We start from the raw sequence: 12,521 nt of genomic DNA on the forward strand, positions 1-12,521 counted from the left end.
TGTTTTTAAGTCAGTCACATTGAAGGAGTCCAGCGAACTCCTTCATTTGACAGGGTTAAATTGTAGATTTAGATCATGTGACTGGAGTGGAAAATGAGAGTCAAAACTGAATTTTTCTGAGACGTTTATTGAAGTCAAATGTAATTCCACTGGGATGAAATGATATTACCAATAAAGTAATGGAGAAGTGGGTGTCAATAAGCATGCAAAAAACTAATGTTCACAAGACTAGCTGTTTGCTCCAGGTGTCAGGTAGAAGAGAAGCTGAGGGAAGGATCCATCACTAATGCCTTCGGCTCTCTCTGTGCCAGCTGGAAAACGATTCACTAGCTTTGCTCAAACATCAGGGCAGCAGAACGGTGAGGACGTCTGGGGTGGTGGTGGCGAACTGAACCACAACAAAGCTAAATAAATAACAGACAAAAAAAAGTGCTACAGGCTCAATTCAAGACTGAGGTGGGATAGTCTCGACAAACCGGGGAGAATCTCAACACAACTCAACAATAAGGACTCTAATAAGTGGATTGTCATAGTTTTTTCTTTATCATTTAAACACTTCATACAGATATTGATCTATCGATAGGATGGTGCTGGATTGATGATAGCATTTCAAGCCATTTTAATTTTCACATATCCCTTTTTTTCTTTCTAAGACATAAAAAATAGAGGCTGGGGCTTGTAGGCAGGAAAGGGTGGAGGGGGTTCCGTCTGTCACATTTCAAGCACCACATTCATTCATTCATTTTCACACAGATTTAAGCTTCCCTCCTTCTTCCTCTCACATCTCCAGGATGGTCGATAGACCCTCTAAAGAAATACAGCGGAAAAGTTAAACAAAGACATCTTCAGAGGCCTTACACAGACACAGAGGGTCAGAGAGGGGCATAAGGGCATAATGGTGTTGGGAAAGGGTTAGTGAGGGAATGTAGAAATGCATGATGGCTGTGTGTTGTTTAGACAACAGGGCTGGTGCTTAGGCTGGCATGTAGGGGGGAGGTGGGTCCTTCTCTGGCATCTTCATTGCCATCTCATAAGTGGGCAGGATGTACTAGAGAAGAAAAGCATGAAAAAAAAAACTAGTCAGATTCAGCAGTCGTCTTCTATTAGTTTAAGCTGATTCAGTACAAACTCATACAAACTCTCGCTGATGTGTAATTTGTAAAGAGCGAGTTAAATCAAACAGATTCAATCGGCCAAGAAAAACTAATACTAGCTCCTCAGATTATATTTGTGCTTTTCTTTGTCTTTAAGGATGGAAAACATCTTCTTGGGTTCTGGAAAATGTATAGTATTAACTGAGCAATACCCGTTAGATTAACTTAAAGTAAAAGAAAACTTGGTGACAATGTCTAAACTTTGGCTACAATAGCATGATTTTTCTGTGAATTTTAAATATTTGTGGAATTGAACCGGAAATTATGGAAACAACCAGAACTTCCCAAGTTTTTTTATTTATTTATTTCTTTAAATAGAAAATATTTCTCTTCCGACATGGTTTAGTATCATTAATAAATACACAGATTGTGTTGTCAGCATGTCACAGTCTGTGATCAGAGTGCCATCTGTTGGCTGGACTTGAGCACTACATACTGGTGCCAGTATGTCCTTTATATTGGTCTGAGGTGGCTCACATACCTGGGGGGGTGTCTCAAAGGCGGGGTACACAGCAATCTCTGGCATGTTCCTGTTGTTGATGTACTTGTAGCAGTTCCACACACAGTTGATCAAGTAAGCCTGGAAGGCAGAGGAAAGACCCCACTTGTAACACAGTTGACAAGGAAATGAAGGGCAAAGATTGAATGGACACTGCACAAAAGCCATATATGACAAACTGATAAGTTTCACCTTGAGAATGATGAGGAAGGCGAAGAACACCAGCACAAAGAGCAGCAGGCAGCTGGAGTTCATAGAGAGGAGATTATCCTTGTACGGGAAATCCGGCTGAGCACGGAGAGAACAGAGAACTGTGTTTATTGGCCAATATTCATTAAAAGTTCAGATCAATGCAAAAACACGTCCACGCTGTCAATTTAAAAAGGAAAACATCTGAACCATTATGGACTCTAGTGGGGCTTGGAGCTGATGTAGCAACAAAAGTAAAAGCAAATGAGAAAATATAAAATGTTATTAAATGAAAGAATTTATTTGTGTTGTAAGTAAGGATGTGAGACTTACAGGAACGCCTGAATATATTTCTCTTTTCTGCTGTGTTGGTTATATAAACTATTCAAACTAACAGAGTACAGATGTATCTGAAATGACTCCCAATTCAACATAAAAAGCACTATATTTAAAACCCCAAATTACTCAATTATAAAGATGAATAAAAATTGCTTACGCAACCTGTACTCTACTCCCTGACAACAAAGTGTCAGTGAGGCTGCAGAAATCAGTGTCCACCACATGGCTTTAATGCTAGTTAAGTCAGAGAACTATTTAGTGAACAATTGGCATCATTTCAGAGACACTCCCTTTAAAATGTCAACAGGGGTGCACTTTGTTTGAGGTGAAGCCAACCGAGGGATTGGATGTTGGAACTGACCAGCTGGTCCAGGTAGTCCCTGATCCTGGGCAGGTAGGTGAGAGAACTGATGGCCACCAGGCAGCTCAGAGCGAAGTCAAACAGCTGGTAGCAGAAAAACGGGATGAGCCAGCCGTCGCGGTGCTGAGGATTGACGACAGGAGGAAAACTTACTGCCGTGGACAAAGCTTTATGGATTTTGAAAGGACCACAATGCAACATTTCAACCATCTCTCCAGAAGCTTGTCACAGAGCAGCATTCTTACATGAGGTTAGATTCATCACTGTCAACGACTCTTACATCTGGGAGTGCACTCCTCATGTGAGGGCCAAGAAAAACAGCTTTGTTTTTTTTCTTGGTTTGTTTTTTCTTTCCAAATTTAAAAGTCTAAACCTCAAGCGTCTTGCTTGTAGGACTTAAAATATTTTCCCACGGATGTTCAGCTGTTTGGGTTAAGCGGACACTAAAATCTGCACATTACCATGTGTTAGTATCACATGTACACAGAGGAGGTTTCAAGTCAGCAAAGTGGTCCTTTCCTTTGGTAGCTACAAGCTTTCTGAAAGTCCCTTCTACACAGGACGCTCCATTTTTTACATCAAATGGCAAATATTCTTGACATCATAGATACCTGCTACACTACAGTGGGAAAAGGGTAACTGGAAGGATGTCGGCGCACAGCTAAAGCATGACTCTTGCAGAGACTTTCTGCATGCCCATCGCTCCCAGCTTACAGATATGCGTCATACTTCATCTGTGCAACTATCCTAACTAGCAGCCTAACGCAGGTCCACGTCAAACAACTATCAAACCTGTCAGTCTTGATGCCATCAGGCAGGCCTGTGATTTAAGAGATAACATGGAGTAAGAACAAAGCATTGTGCGCTACAGTCCCACTACATCCCAGTTTGTTTCAACATTCAGTTAAATGTGGGCGAGAAAGAAAAGAGGCAGGGTGCTTTTCTATTTCTTATTCCAGCGCACTTACCTCTCAACTCTGCTGCTATTGTTAGACAACTTTAAAGCTGGCCCTCTTTTGCACGCGTCTATTTCCGGATTACACATTTGCATAAGAAACCACGACATTGTCTTTTAATATAGTACATGCTTTCAAAAGAGAAAAAGAAAAAAAACTCGTCGTATCTGGAGTGCATGCTTACAGTAATGGCTCCGTACACCATCATGGCGCTGATAGTGAGCATCAGCAGAGAGATGGCAAATCCAACACAGGCATTTTCTGTACGAGGGAAAGAAAATACAACGAATAAATGCAAGTGATGGTACAATTTAAGACAGCTCTGGTCGCACTTGAAACTCTGAAATGACTGTGGATGAACTGATGTTTGCCTGTGTTCTTAGAAGCAGCTGTGATTTGCATACACCGCTAAGTGGACGGTCTCCAGGGCGCATATCTTTCCAGCTCGGTCTGTTTTCAAGGGGAGCATTAAGCTGCTCCCTTTCAGCTACGCAGCATCAATAAAGATAACAATGAGATTCAGTGTGGGATAATTAAATGCTCTACCTTCCATCCCCTCTTTCCTCCCCATCACTCACTCTCTGGCTTTCTCAGCTGTTCTGCCTGTTGCATTGTGCGAGAGCTTCTGCAGTAATGCGGTCCAAACAAACTCCTTTGTTTTACCATCATTTTTCCAGCCATAATGTCCAATCCATCACAACTAAAGAAGGGGATATTTTGAAATGTCTGTGGTCATAAGAGTTTGATGGGCAGGGTCAAAGTATGTTATGTTATTCCAAATATTGAAAGTTAGTGGTGTTGAAAGACTTAACATAATCTACTTTTTATGCTAAATGCTATGACTGAACAGGGTCGCAAGGCACGGTTTTCACGGTCAATTTGTCTCTAATTATCTACAAAATGTCCCCAAAAACAGTGAGAATCACACTTTTCCAACAGAGCCTTTTTTTTTTTTGCCTGTTGAGACACCCTCATATTGCTGTTTTCAAATTCTTCAGGTAAAAGAGGAGCAGCAAAATGTCTACGAGTGTGTTAGACGACCCTAATGCAACAGAAATCAGATGTGAGTTGTGGACATCTAAGGCCTCCTTTTACTTGTTCACAATTTCCGGATTGTTTCTTAAAAAGATAAGAGGCATAGATGCCATTCTAATATTTATAGCCACTGGAAGAAAAAAATAAAATAATCCAGTTTAGATATAAATGATTACTAAAAGCAGAATACTTTGTGTATCTACCAACCTGTTTGGGGGTGGGGTTATAGACCAACCCTCGACTTAATCCGAACTTAATACCATGGACCATTTTCAAATGTTCTTTCCACGACTTACGTAACGATTAAACCTGGCCCGCACAGGGAAAAAGAATGAACACTGACAAGTGAAGCTGCAAAACCAGTGAGAGACAGTGACAAATAAAGTAGTCTGAATGTTGACGTTGTTTCAGCAGACCGTGGACAATCTCCACTGCCCTGCGTGCTGGCATAATTGTGCTGTGGGAAGGTCGACTCACAGCAGTGATTTCCCCTCCTCTACACTGAGTCAACTGCTTTCAACAAGCAACTACCAGACAGAGAGAACGGGCACTCAGGCCGTCGCACCAGCCGTGCCCCAGCACACACGCATATACAAACACCTACACAGGTCAGACATAAATCTTCTAAAAGCAAGGACTTCTGTTTAGAACAACACCCCTAGCACCAAAAGGTTTAACAGTGTTTCGACTTTGTTTTTGGTTTGTTTCATCCAGTTTGTGGAGAGCTGATCTCCCAGTGGAGCTTGTGGGAGTAAACATCTCTAAAGAGAGAGAGCAGGGATACAGTTCCTGATCTAACAGAGGGAATATTTATCCACTGATGTTTCTGTGGTTGAACCATTATGACCACTGGACACTGCCGAGTTCAAAGCCTCCACATAACATGTTATTTTGAAGAATAAACACTTAACAGACGGCACAAAGAGCAGCAGGTTTATTGGAGGATGATTCTCAGGCAGATTTTTCCACTTACCAGACATCCTGTCAGAGGCAAAGTAATGGTCAATGACCTCATACTGCAGGTCGATGGTGGGGACGTTCTCCGGGTGGGTCACAGCCACGGTCAGAAGGATGCCCATCAACAGGTTGACCACCTGAGATCACGACAGAGGGGGGAAAATGCTTTTAAATAATTAAGCATTTATCTTTTCAGACAGGCGTTGGTCTAACTTTGGCGTTGGTAAATAGCACGCTACTGGAAAAGAATGCAGAAAAAAACTTTCCCAAAGAAAAACTTTGTGATAAATGAAAAGGAAATTGAAATAAACTGAAACCGCTGGTTTAATGACAAAGCTGCCAATGTTGTTAATTTGATGCCATTTAAATCTAATCTGGTGTACAAAAACATTAACTGCAAAGTCTCTTTAAATGAGAAAATAACTTTAGTGAGCTGACAGAAAACAACAAAGCAGATGAGTTTCAGGTCCAAGCTGTAACTTGGACTATAAACAAACTAATGTTTGTTTTAAAATAAAAATGATGGCCACGTATAGCTACCCTGCTCTTTTTTGAGTCCTGGAAACACCGCCGTCTCCACCTTCATTTAGTGTAAACACGCCATTCTTTCAACTGTAAACCGGCACAGGCAGCTTTGAAAACGAGGCCTTACCTGCATGATTACTGTGGTGGAAGCTGGGTGAGTTTTCTTGAAGCGAGTATTACGTTTTTAATTTTATTAGAAGCTGCCAAAACAGCTTTATGTTACAGTGCAGGATTTAGCATTTTTGAGACCGTCTCTTGAGTTAGCATGTTTGAAATCTAGGAAAACGCCTATACTCTCCTTTTGTTCAGCATCACTACTTAGTAAACAAACCATTTCAGCTTTCCGAGGTTTAGTCAGAGTATTGTGAGCCTATTGGCATCGAATGCAAATGCAAAGAGCACAAAACAGGAGTGATACGCAATTATTGAGATGTATGAAAATGCAAAAAAATATTTCACCAGGCAATCGCGGGTTCCGAGAGGTATTTTTGGCTGAAATCGCACCGATATGTTAACACCAGCAACCAGCCAAACTCTGGTATAATATGAATGCGACAGATAGATTTCAAGCAAGTGGGAAAATGGGACAAAAATAACCAACAAAAGATGCAAAAGCTGCTGCAAAGAGACACTGAATGTTTGCAAAGAACTGCAAGACAATTAAGTGAGACCAAAACAATCAGCTCCTGCCACAAGATGACCGGATTCAAAACAACCCCAATTAGATGAAACATCAAGTTCTTGAGACACATGATGAAGGACATAAGGACATGAAACAACTACAAAGAGATGAAAGAAAATTAGACAAAAAAGGAAGAAGAATAAAGGGGTGTTGTGGGTAAAGATGGAAAGAAAACCACACAACATGCTTTGTGATTGTTTTGTGTCTCTCAGTCTGATGTGCCTTCACACTCCAATGCCCCTGTCCACGTTATCTATGAGTATTTATACTAGCTCATGTCAGCAGCGGTTTAACCTTTAATGGCAACTGTACAACTGCACAATTCAGAGCACGTTTTAGAGTCTAAAATCTCTGCGACTGAGTGGAAACAGAGACACGTGGTTCACTTCTTTTGATGAATCTAATATTGTCAAGCTGGAAACTCAAAGAGGGAGATTTGCAAACGCAGCCGAAATCTGAAACATCTGTTGTGTGCTGTGGGGAAACGAAAAAGGAGATTAATTCAGAGCGCGATGTGAAATAAGGAAGTAAAGGTTGCTGCAGCGAACGATAACAAACAGTTCGCAAGTCCCCTGATGCAATATATAATAACATCTTAATCATGGTAATAATCATAATCTAAACAGCCTTTTACAGCACCAGTAATATGTAAACGTGTACTTTCTGACACTGCGGAATCTTTCAGTTGAGCTGATTTGCCAACCGTTATGTTGAAGTTAGCAGGATGTCGGCCAATGTCATACATTCACAATTATTCATGACAAAAAGGTGCTGGTAACTAACACACACTCGTTCGATTTAGCCTGTTTGCTAATTATGTAACAACGACATAAAAGTTAAGCGACACGTACCGATAGAAACAGTCCGCCTTAAAGCCTAACCCGATAGGTTACTGCTAACACTAGCATCCTGTTAGCATTACACGAACTAGTAACCGCTATTTTATTGCTCCAACCGAAAGCCCAGATAATATATCTGTAGCCTATATTAAAAAACATAAAAACAAATTTTCAAAGTCCATTCACCTCGCCTGGACGGCAAATATTATGTAACCCGTTATTTGTGCGGAGCTAATGACAGTACTCGCTAACGGTAGCGTGTTGACCGCTATCGAGAACCATTTTACTTACCATATACCATGTTCCCAGGATGATGGTCCCCGTTCGAACGTGGCAACATCCACAACACCGAGTGGTGTACAATCTATCTCGACTTGGCTTAAAATGATGCATGTCCTCTACAAGCGTAGGGAGAAACATCTGGAGAGCTGGTTTGAGGAGCAGAAAAATATTCTCAGCATCAACAGTCAGCAAACGAACACGGAGGAACGCCCACCACTTCCCTGACGACCTGCGCACACCGCGGATGAAAACAAACGCTATGACAGACCAGAAGAGGCGGGGACAATATCATTGACTGACAGGAGTTTTAACCAATGGCCGCGAAGAGGCTAGAAAAAAAAAACAAGGCACGCTTCAATCGACAATAAATTTACCTTAACAAACCTCCTGCTGAATAATCATGGTTTGAATAGCAAATTAGAAAATCGATATAAAACGGCTATATTTAAAGTGAAGGGTAAATTAAATGCATATTTTCCAGTACTAAACCAATATTACTGTACCAAGTACATTAGAGGGTAATAATTGCAAATCCAATCATTAGGCTCCCTTAAAATGTCTGAGTAACAGACTAGATCTAACGTGCATTTGTGGGAAAGAAAAGGAGTAGTGATCTGGCACACCGAAATCTAGCATTAACAGCAAGAATATCAGAGTGACCTTGAGTTTAAGGTCATTCACGTGCTTGAATTAGTCAAATAATGCAAGGTCTATATCAGTTATTAATGGAATGAAAAATGACTTTATGAATGTTAAACAAGTTGCCTAAAATCCAGAAAGTAAAATCAGAACATGTAACTGACAGCATCCCAGAAAACATCATCGAATAATTGTGCATTTTCTACTTTGGGGGTCTATGCGACATCTTTAACCAATCCCTTAAGAGGTGATTGTGATGGGAGGCTTGAGGGGGTTTCTATGTCCAAAACAGGGATAGACACATGGTCTGAATGCCCAGTGTGATGTGGAGCAGAGTCAGATGAGATAACGATATAATGTTGTCTGTGAGCGCTGTCCTTCGCTCCAATCCACGCATTTCTGTTTATGTGCGACATCTCACAGGCATGGCGTGGGTTGAAACCAAGTTCTCTGGGTCCAGTAATATTTGGAGAAATCCCAACGCTTAAATCTTTTGAAATAAAGATTCTGAAATAGGAAAAAACTTTCATCATACAAGTGAGGCATGCTGATGTCAGATATTAATTCACCCAATTATCTACCCAAGGTAAGAATAGGGCCTGAGACGAGCACGTTGTAACTGACGTTTGCTGCGTTTCTCCAACAGTAGGATAGGAGATATTTTTCAGGTCCTCAGATCCTGTTTTCTTTTGCAGAATGTAAAAAAAAAAAAAAAACAGGATGGATAGTAATTATAATAATTCTTGTATTAGATTAATACATCCAGGGTATAACTTGCAACAGCTCTGATTACTTCATAACCGATACATCAACACAGAAGCTGCAAAATAACCAATCTTTGCTATAATTAAATGCTTGGTTTTACAGTTCCCAATCAGAAGTATGTATACATTATATATATATAATGTATACACACACACACATATATACATATACATACATACACACACACACACACTCCATTTCACAGTACATATACAACAGGGTGCAAATGTACACAAATTACTCATAAAAAGAATTATAACAGTCTCAAAGCGTTTATTGAGAACTATATGATACAAAAATATATGCAGATACTTCAGTCCAACCACCTGATGTGACTTCATCTTTTCATGTCCAATATATTCACGATTACATACATAGGACCATAAATATAAGTGATTAACTACCTGTAGATAACTGTAATAGGCAATAGCAATGAGGTTTCCCTGTCAAAATGCACCTGTAAGCAGCTTCAAAATCACAACTCTCAAAATATTTCAAGTAAAGGGGTCCTGAAAGAAGGTCAAAGCAGATACAAGTAACTGATAACGTTGTGGGGGAGTTCAGTGGATAAGCAGGGTTTTCCCTGCTACGTATATTTTTTATTACTTAAGTGCTACACAAATGTCTGCATGGAAGCAATGGAAACTGCCATATCTTGATGATTAAAGAATCAAACAAATATCCCAATGCACATTTCTATGAATCTTCCTTTAACCACACAGTGAAGTCATGTAGGGTCACAACAGACAGCACAGATTGAATGAATTAGTCTGTTACATCACCTCTTAAAAAGACTTTCACTGTCAGCCACTTCTACCCTGCGTACAACAAAGCAATCTTAGACACAACTGAGACGTCAATAAAAACAATTCCTCTGGTTTTATCATAAATATATATATAAACAATAAAAAATCATTAGTGACCAACAACAGATACATCAGGATTCAGTGCAAGGAAAAAAAAAGAAAAATCACTCCTCCTCCCCCAGAAAACTTGGGGAAAGAATAATTTACAGCAGCTCTCTGGGAACAGAAAGTGGCCCAGTGGTATGAATTTTTAAAACCAACCTTGAGGTGACAATTAAACAAAAGCTTCTTTCCTGTTGGCTTTGTGACAATCTTCATTTGTCGCATTTTTCTGGCATTTTTGCCTGTCTTTCCTCTTCCGTGTGTAGATCAATATCGCCGACAGTGCAGCTCCAACTGTCGCTCCTGTTACTCCCCCTGCAATAATGCCTGTGCACATAAACAAAAATATGAGCTGCGGTGAAGATTCACAGGTCACAACTTTGCCAAAGGGAGCGTATGCGTACTGCAAAGCACCTGCATGGATTTCCTGGTGATTTAGGAAACTCTTGCCGTTTGACAACAAAACAAATTCAGTTGCATCAAATCTTGGAAGCCGGTATGTGTGGTCAAAGCTCAGGTCTGAGGAACCCTAAAGCAAAAAAAAAAAAAAAGGAAAACGGGAAGTCATGTGATTTCCTCATTTTAAGGTATGGAAAGAGTTCAACCTGTTAAAATGAGTCATACTTGGAGAATATTGTCGTTTCCCTCTCCTGAGTCTGCTGTAAACACTCCTCCATCTTTGTTTTTGAGCTCATTTTTGATGTTTTTAATTTCGCCAGGTGAAACTGCAATCAGAGAGAGGGGACAGGATATACTACGGAGAACACATATAAGGGATACAACAAACAGAGGCCGATCAACCCAATCAGTTACCACGGCGATCAGAATTACCTAGTTCTGACCCATCTCCGAAACCAGAGCCAGAACTGTCCAGGTCGTATCCCGATGCCTCGAGGTCCTCTGGAAGGGCGGAAAGCTAATTTCATGGAGAAAAATGAACATGGATATTGAACGATGCAGAGGACAGTGCTACTTCCTGTCTGTCGTAAAAAAAAAAAAAACAGGTGAAGGATGATAATGAAGTAGATACTCTTAAGAGGGCAGTAAAGAAATGAATCGGGTCAAAGATACAAAGTCCCACAGCAGTGACGCAAACACTCTCTGACAAACCCATCTGTTAACACACATAAAAACATTATGCGGCCCTAGCACTCCACCCTTCTGGTGAGTCAACTTCTGAATCATAATACTTTTTAGAAAATTCTGACTAAGCATAGCAAGATGGGAATGTCGTGTCGAGCCGATTTATCCGTCAGTCTTTGTTGGACCAGTAAAGAACTTATACAACCAGAAATTGTAATATCTATATCATACATATACATTTAAAGAATAAGGCTAAAAATGCGTGATATAAAGTTATAATGCTAAGAATGAATTCTTCTGGTCCATCAAATCAAGATTGGAGGGCGATCACGTGTCAGCTGCCAGTGTTTCTGCATTGAACTGAGTTTATGAAGTTTATTTATACTACCCACACAACACCTAAAACCCACCAATACACTGATGGAAAAACTTTATGACCTCAGCCTGGGAACAGTTGTTACAGTCAATTCATCCATGTTAGACCGGAGATATTAAACACATACCTTGACATAAACGATGTGGTAAAACCTTATCAGGACAGCGTTATATGGTCTCATTTTGCACACATTTTCTCACATGGCCCCCACCTGCACAACAATCTTACAACACACCTACAAGTTCACCCAGACTCAGTTACTGCACTTAGTTTTTATTTTATTTTATTTATTTATTTTTTTTTGGGGGGGGGGGCATTTATGACTAATGGATAGGAAAGTTCAGAGAGACGGGAAGCAAGGGGCAGAGAGAGGGGGAATGACATGCAGCACAGGGCCGTCCGATGCGGGACTCGAACTCCCTGCAGCTCTTGTACATGGGGCGCCTGCTCAACCCACTACGCCTTACTGCTCTTATGCACAGGTAACTTCCGTTTGCTCCATTTTAATTAATTCCATCTCTCTAGCGTTTCAAAGCACATAACTCCTCACTATAATTTAGAAATCATATTATAAAAAAAAAGGTTCGTAAGAGAAAAAAATAAATAAATCAAACAGTATCGTAGATAAAATTCTTTTTCCAGCCTTAAAGCTGGGAAAAGAAAGAAAAAGACATGCCCAAGAATATAAATAACTGAAAAAGACTGAGTAGTTTGACTTTAAATGCGTCAGTGTAACTTTCTAAACTTGCGGGTGGACTATAGTATCCACCGAGATATTTCTGCCTCAGGAACTGTCCTTTTTTTTTTTTTACCACTACTAACAACATTTTCACTTCTGTAAAATGCCAAATAATAAACTTTTTGTGTTCTTGTTTTTTTCTCCCCACTTGGTCATTTCTATCATTTGTCAACTTTAAGTCATAAATACACAA

The 12,521-nt window shown here is 40.2% G+C and overlaps 1 protein-coding gene across 1 annotated transcript; it reads right to left on the reverse strand.

Moving 5' to 3' along the window:
* Nucleotides 1-107: 107 nt before the first annotated feature.
* On the reverse strand, nucleotides 108-8,061 carry laptm4a (lysosomal protein transmembrane 4 alpha). Its single transcript, XM_075459049.1, has 7 exons — nucleotides 7,828-8,061; nucleotides 5,507-5,627; nucleotides 3,683-3,759; nucleotides 2,543-2,665; nucleotides 1,846-1,941; nucleotides 1,636-1,734; nucleotides 108-1,048 (listed from the first exon to the last, which is right to left on the reverse strand). Exons 1-7 carry the CDS (start codon nucleotides 7,954-7,956, stop codon nucleotides 974-976), a joined length of 720 nt encoding a protein of 239 aa, XP_075315164.1. The 5' UTR covers nucleotides 7,957-8,061; the 3' UTR covers nucleotides 108-973.
* Between the last annotated feature and the right edge of the window lie 4,460 nt (nucleotides 8,062-12,521).

Source organism: Odontesthes bonariensis, chromosome 24 (assembly GCF_027942865.1).
Source record: "Odontesthes bonariensis isolate fOdoBon6 chromosome 24, fOdoBon6.hap1, whole genome shotgun sequence".
NCBI classification, from domain to species: domain Eukaryota; kingdom Metazoa; phylum Chordata; class Actinopteri; order Atheriniformes; family Atherinopsidae; genus Odontesthes; species Odontesthes bonariensis.

Coding starts and splice junctions, on each gene's coding strand:
- laptm4a (XM_075459049.1), bottom strand. CDS start 7,956: ATGTTTCTCCCTACGCTTGTAGAGGACATGCATCATTTTAAGCCAAGT. Junction 2,666..3,682: donor TGGTGTACGGAGCCATTACT/GTAAGCATGCAC, acceptor GTCAATCCTCAG/CACCGCGACGGCTGGCTCAT. Junction 1,049..1,635: donor CCTTTGAGACACCCCCCCAG/GTATGTGAGCCA, acceptor TTTCTTCTCTAG/TACATCCTGCCCACTTATGA.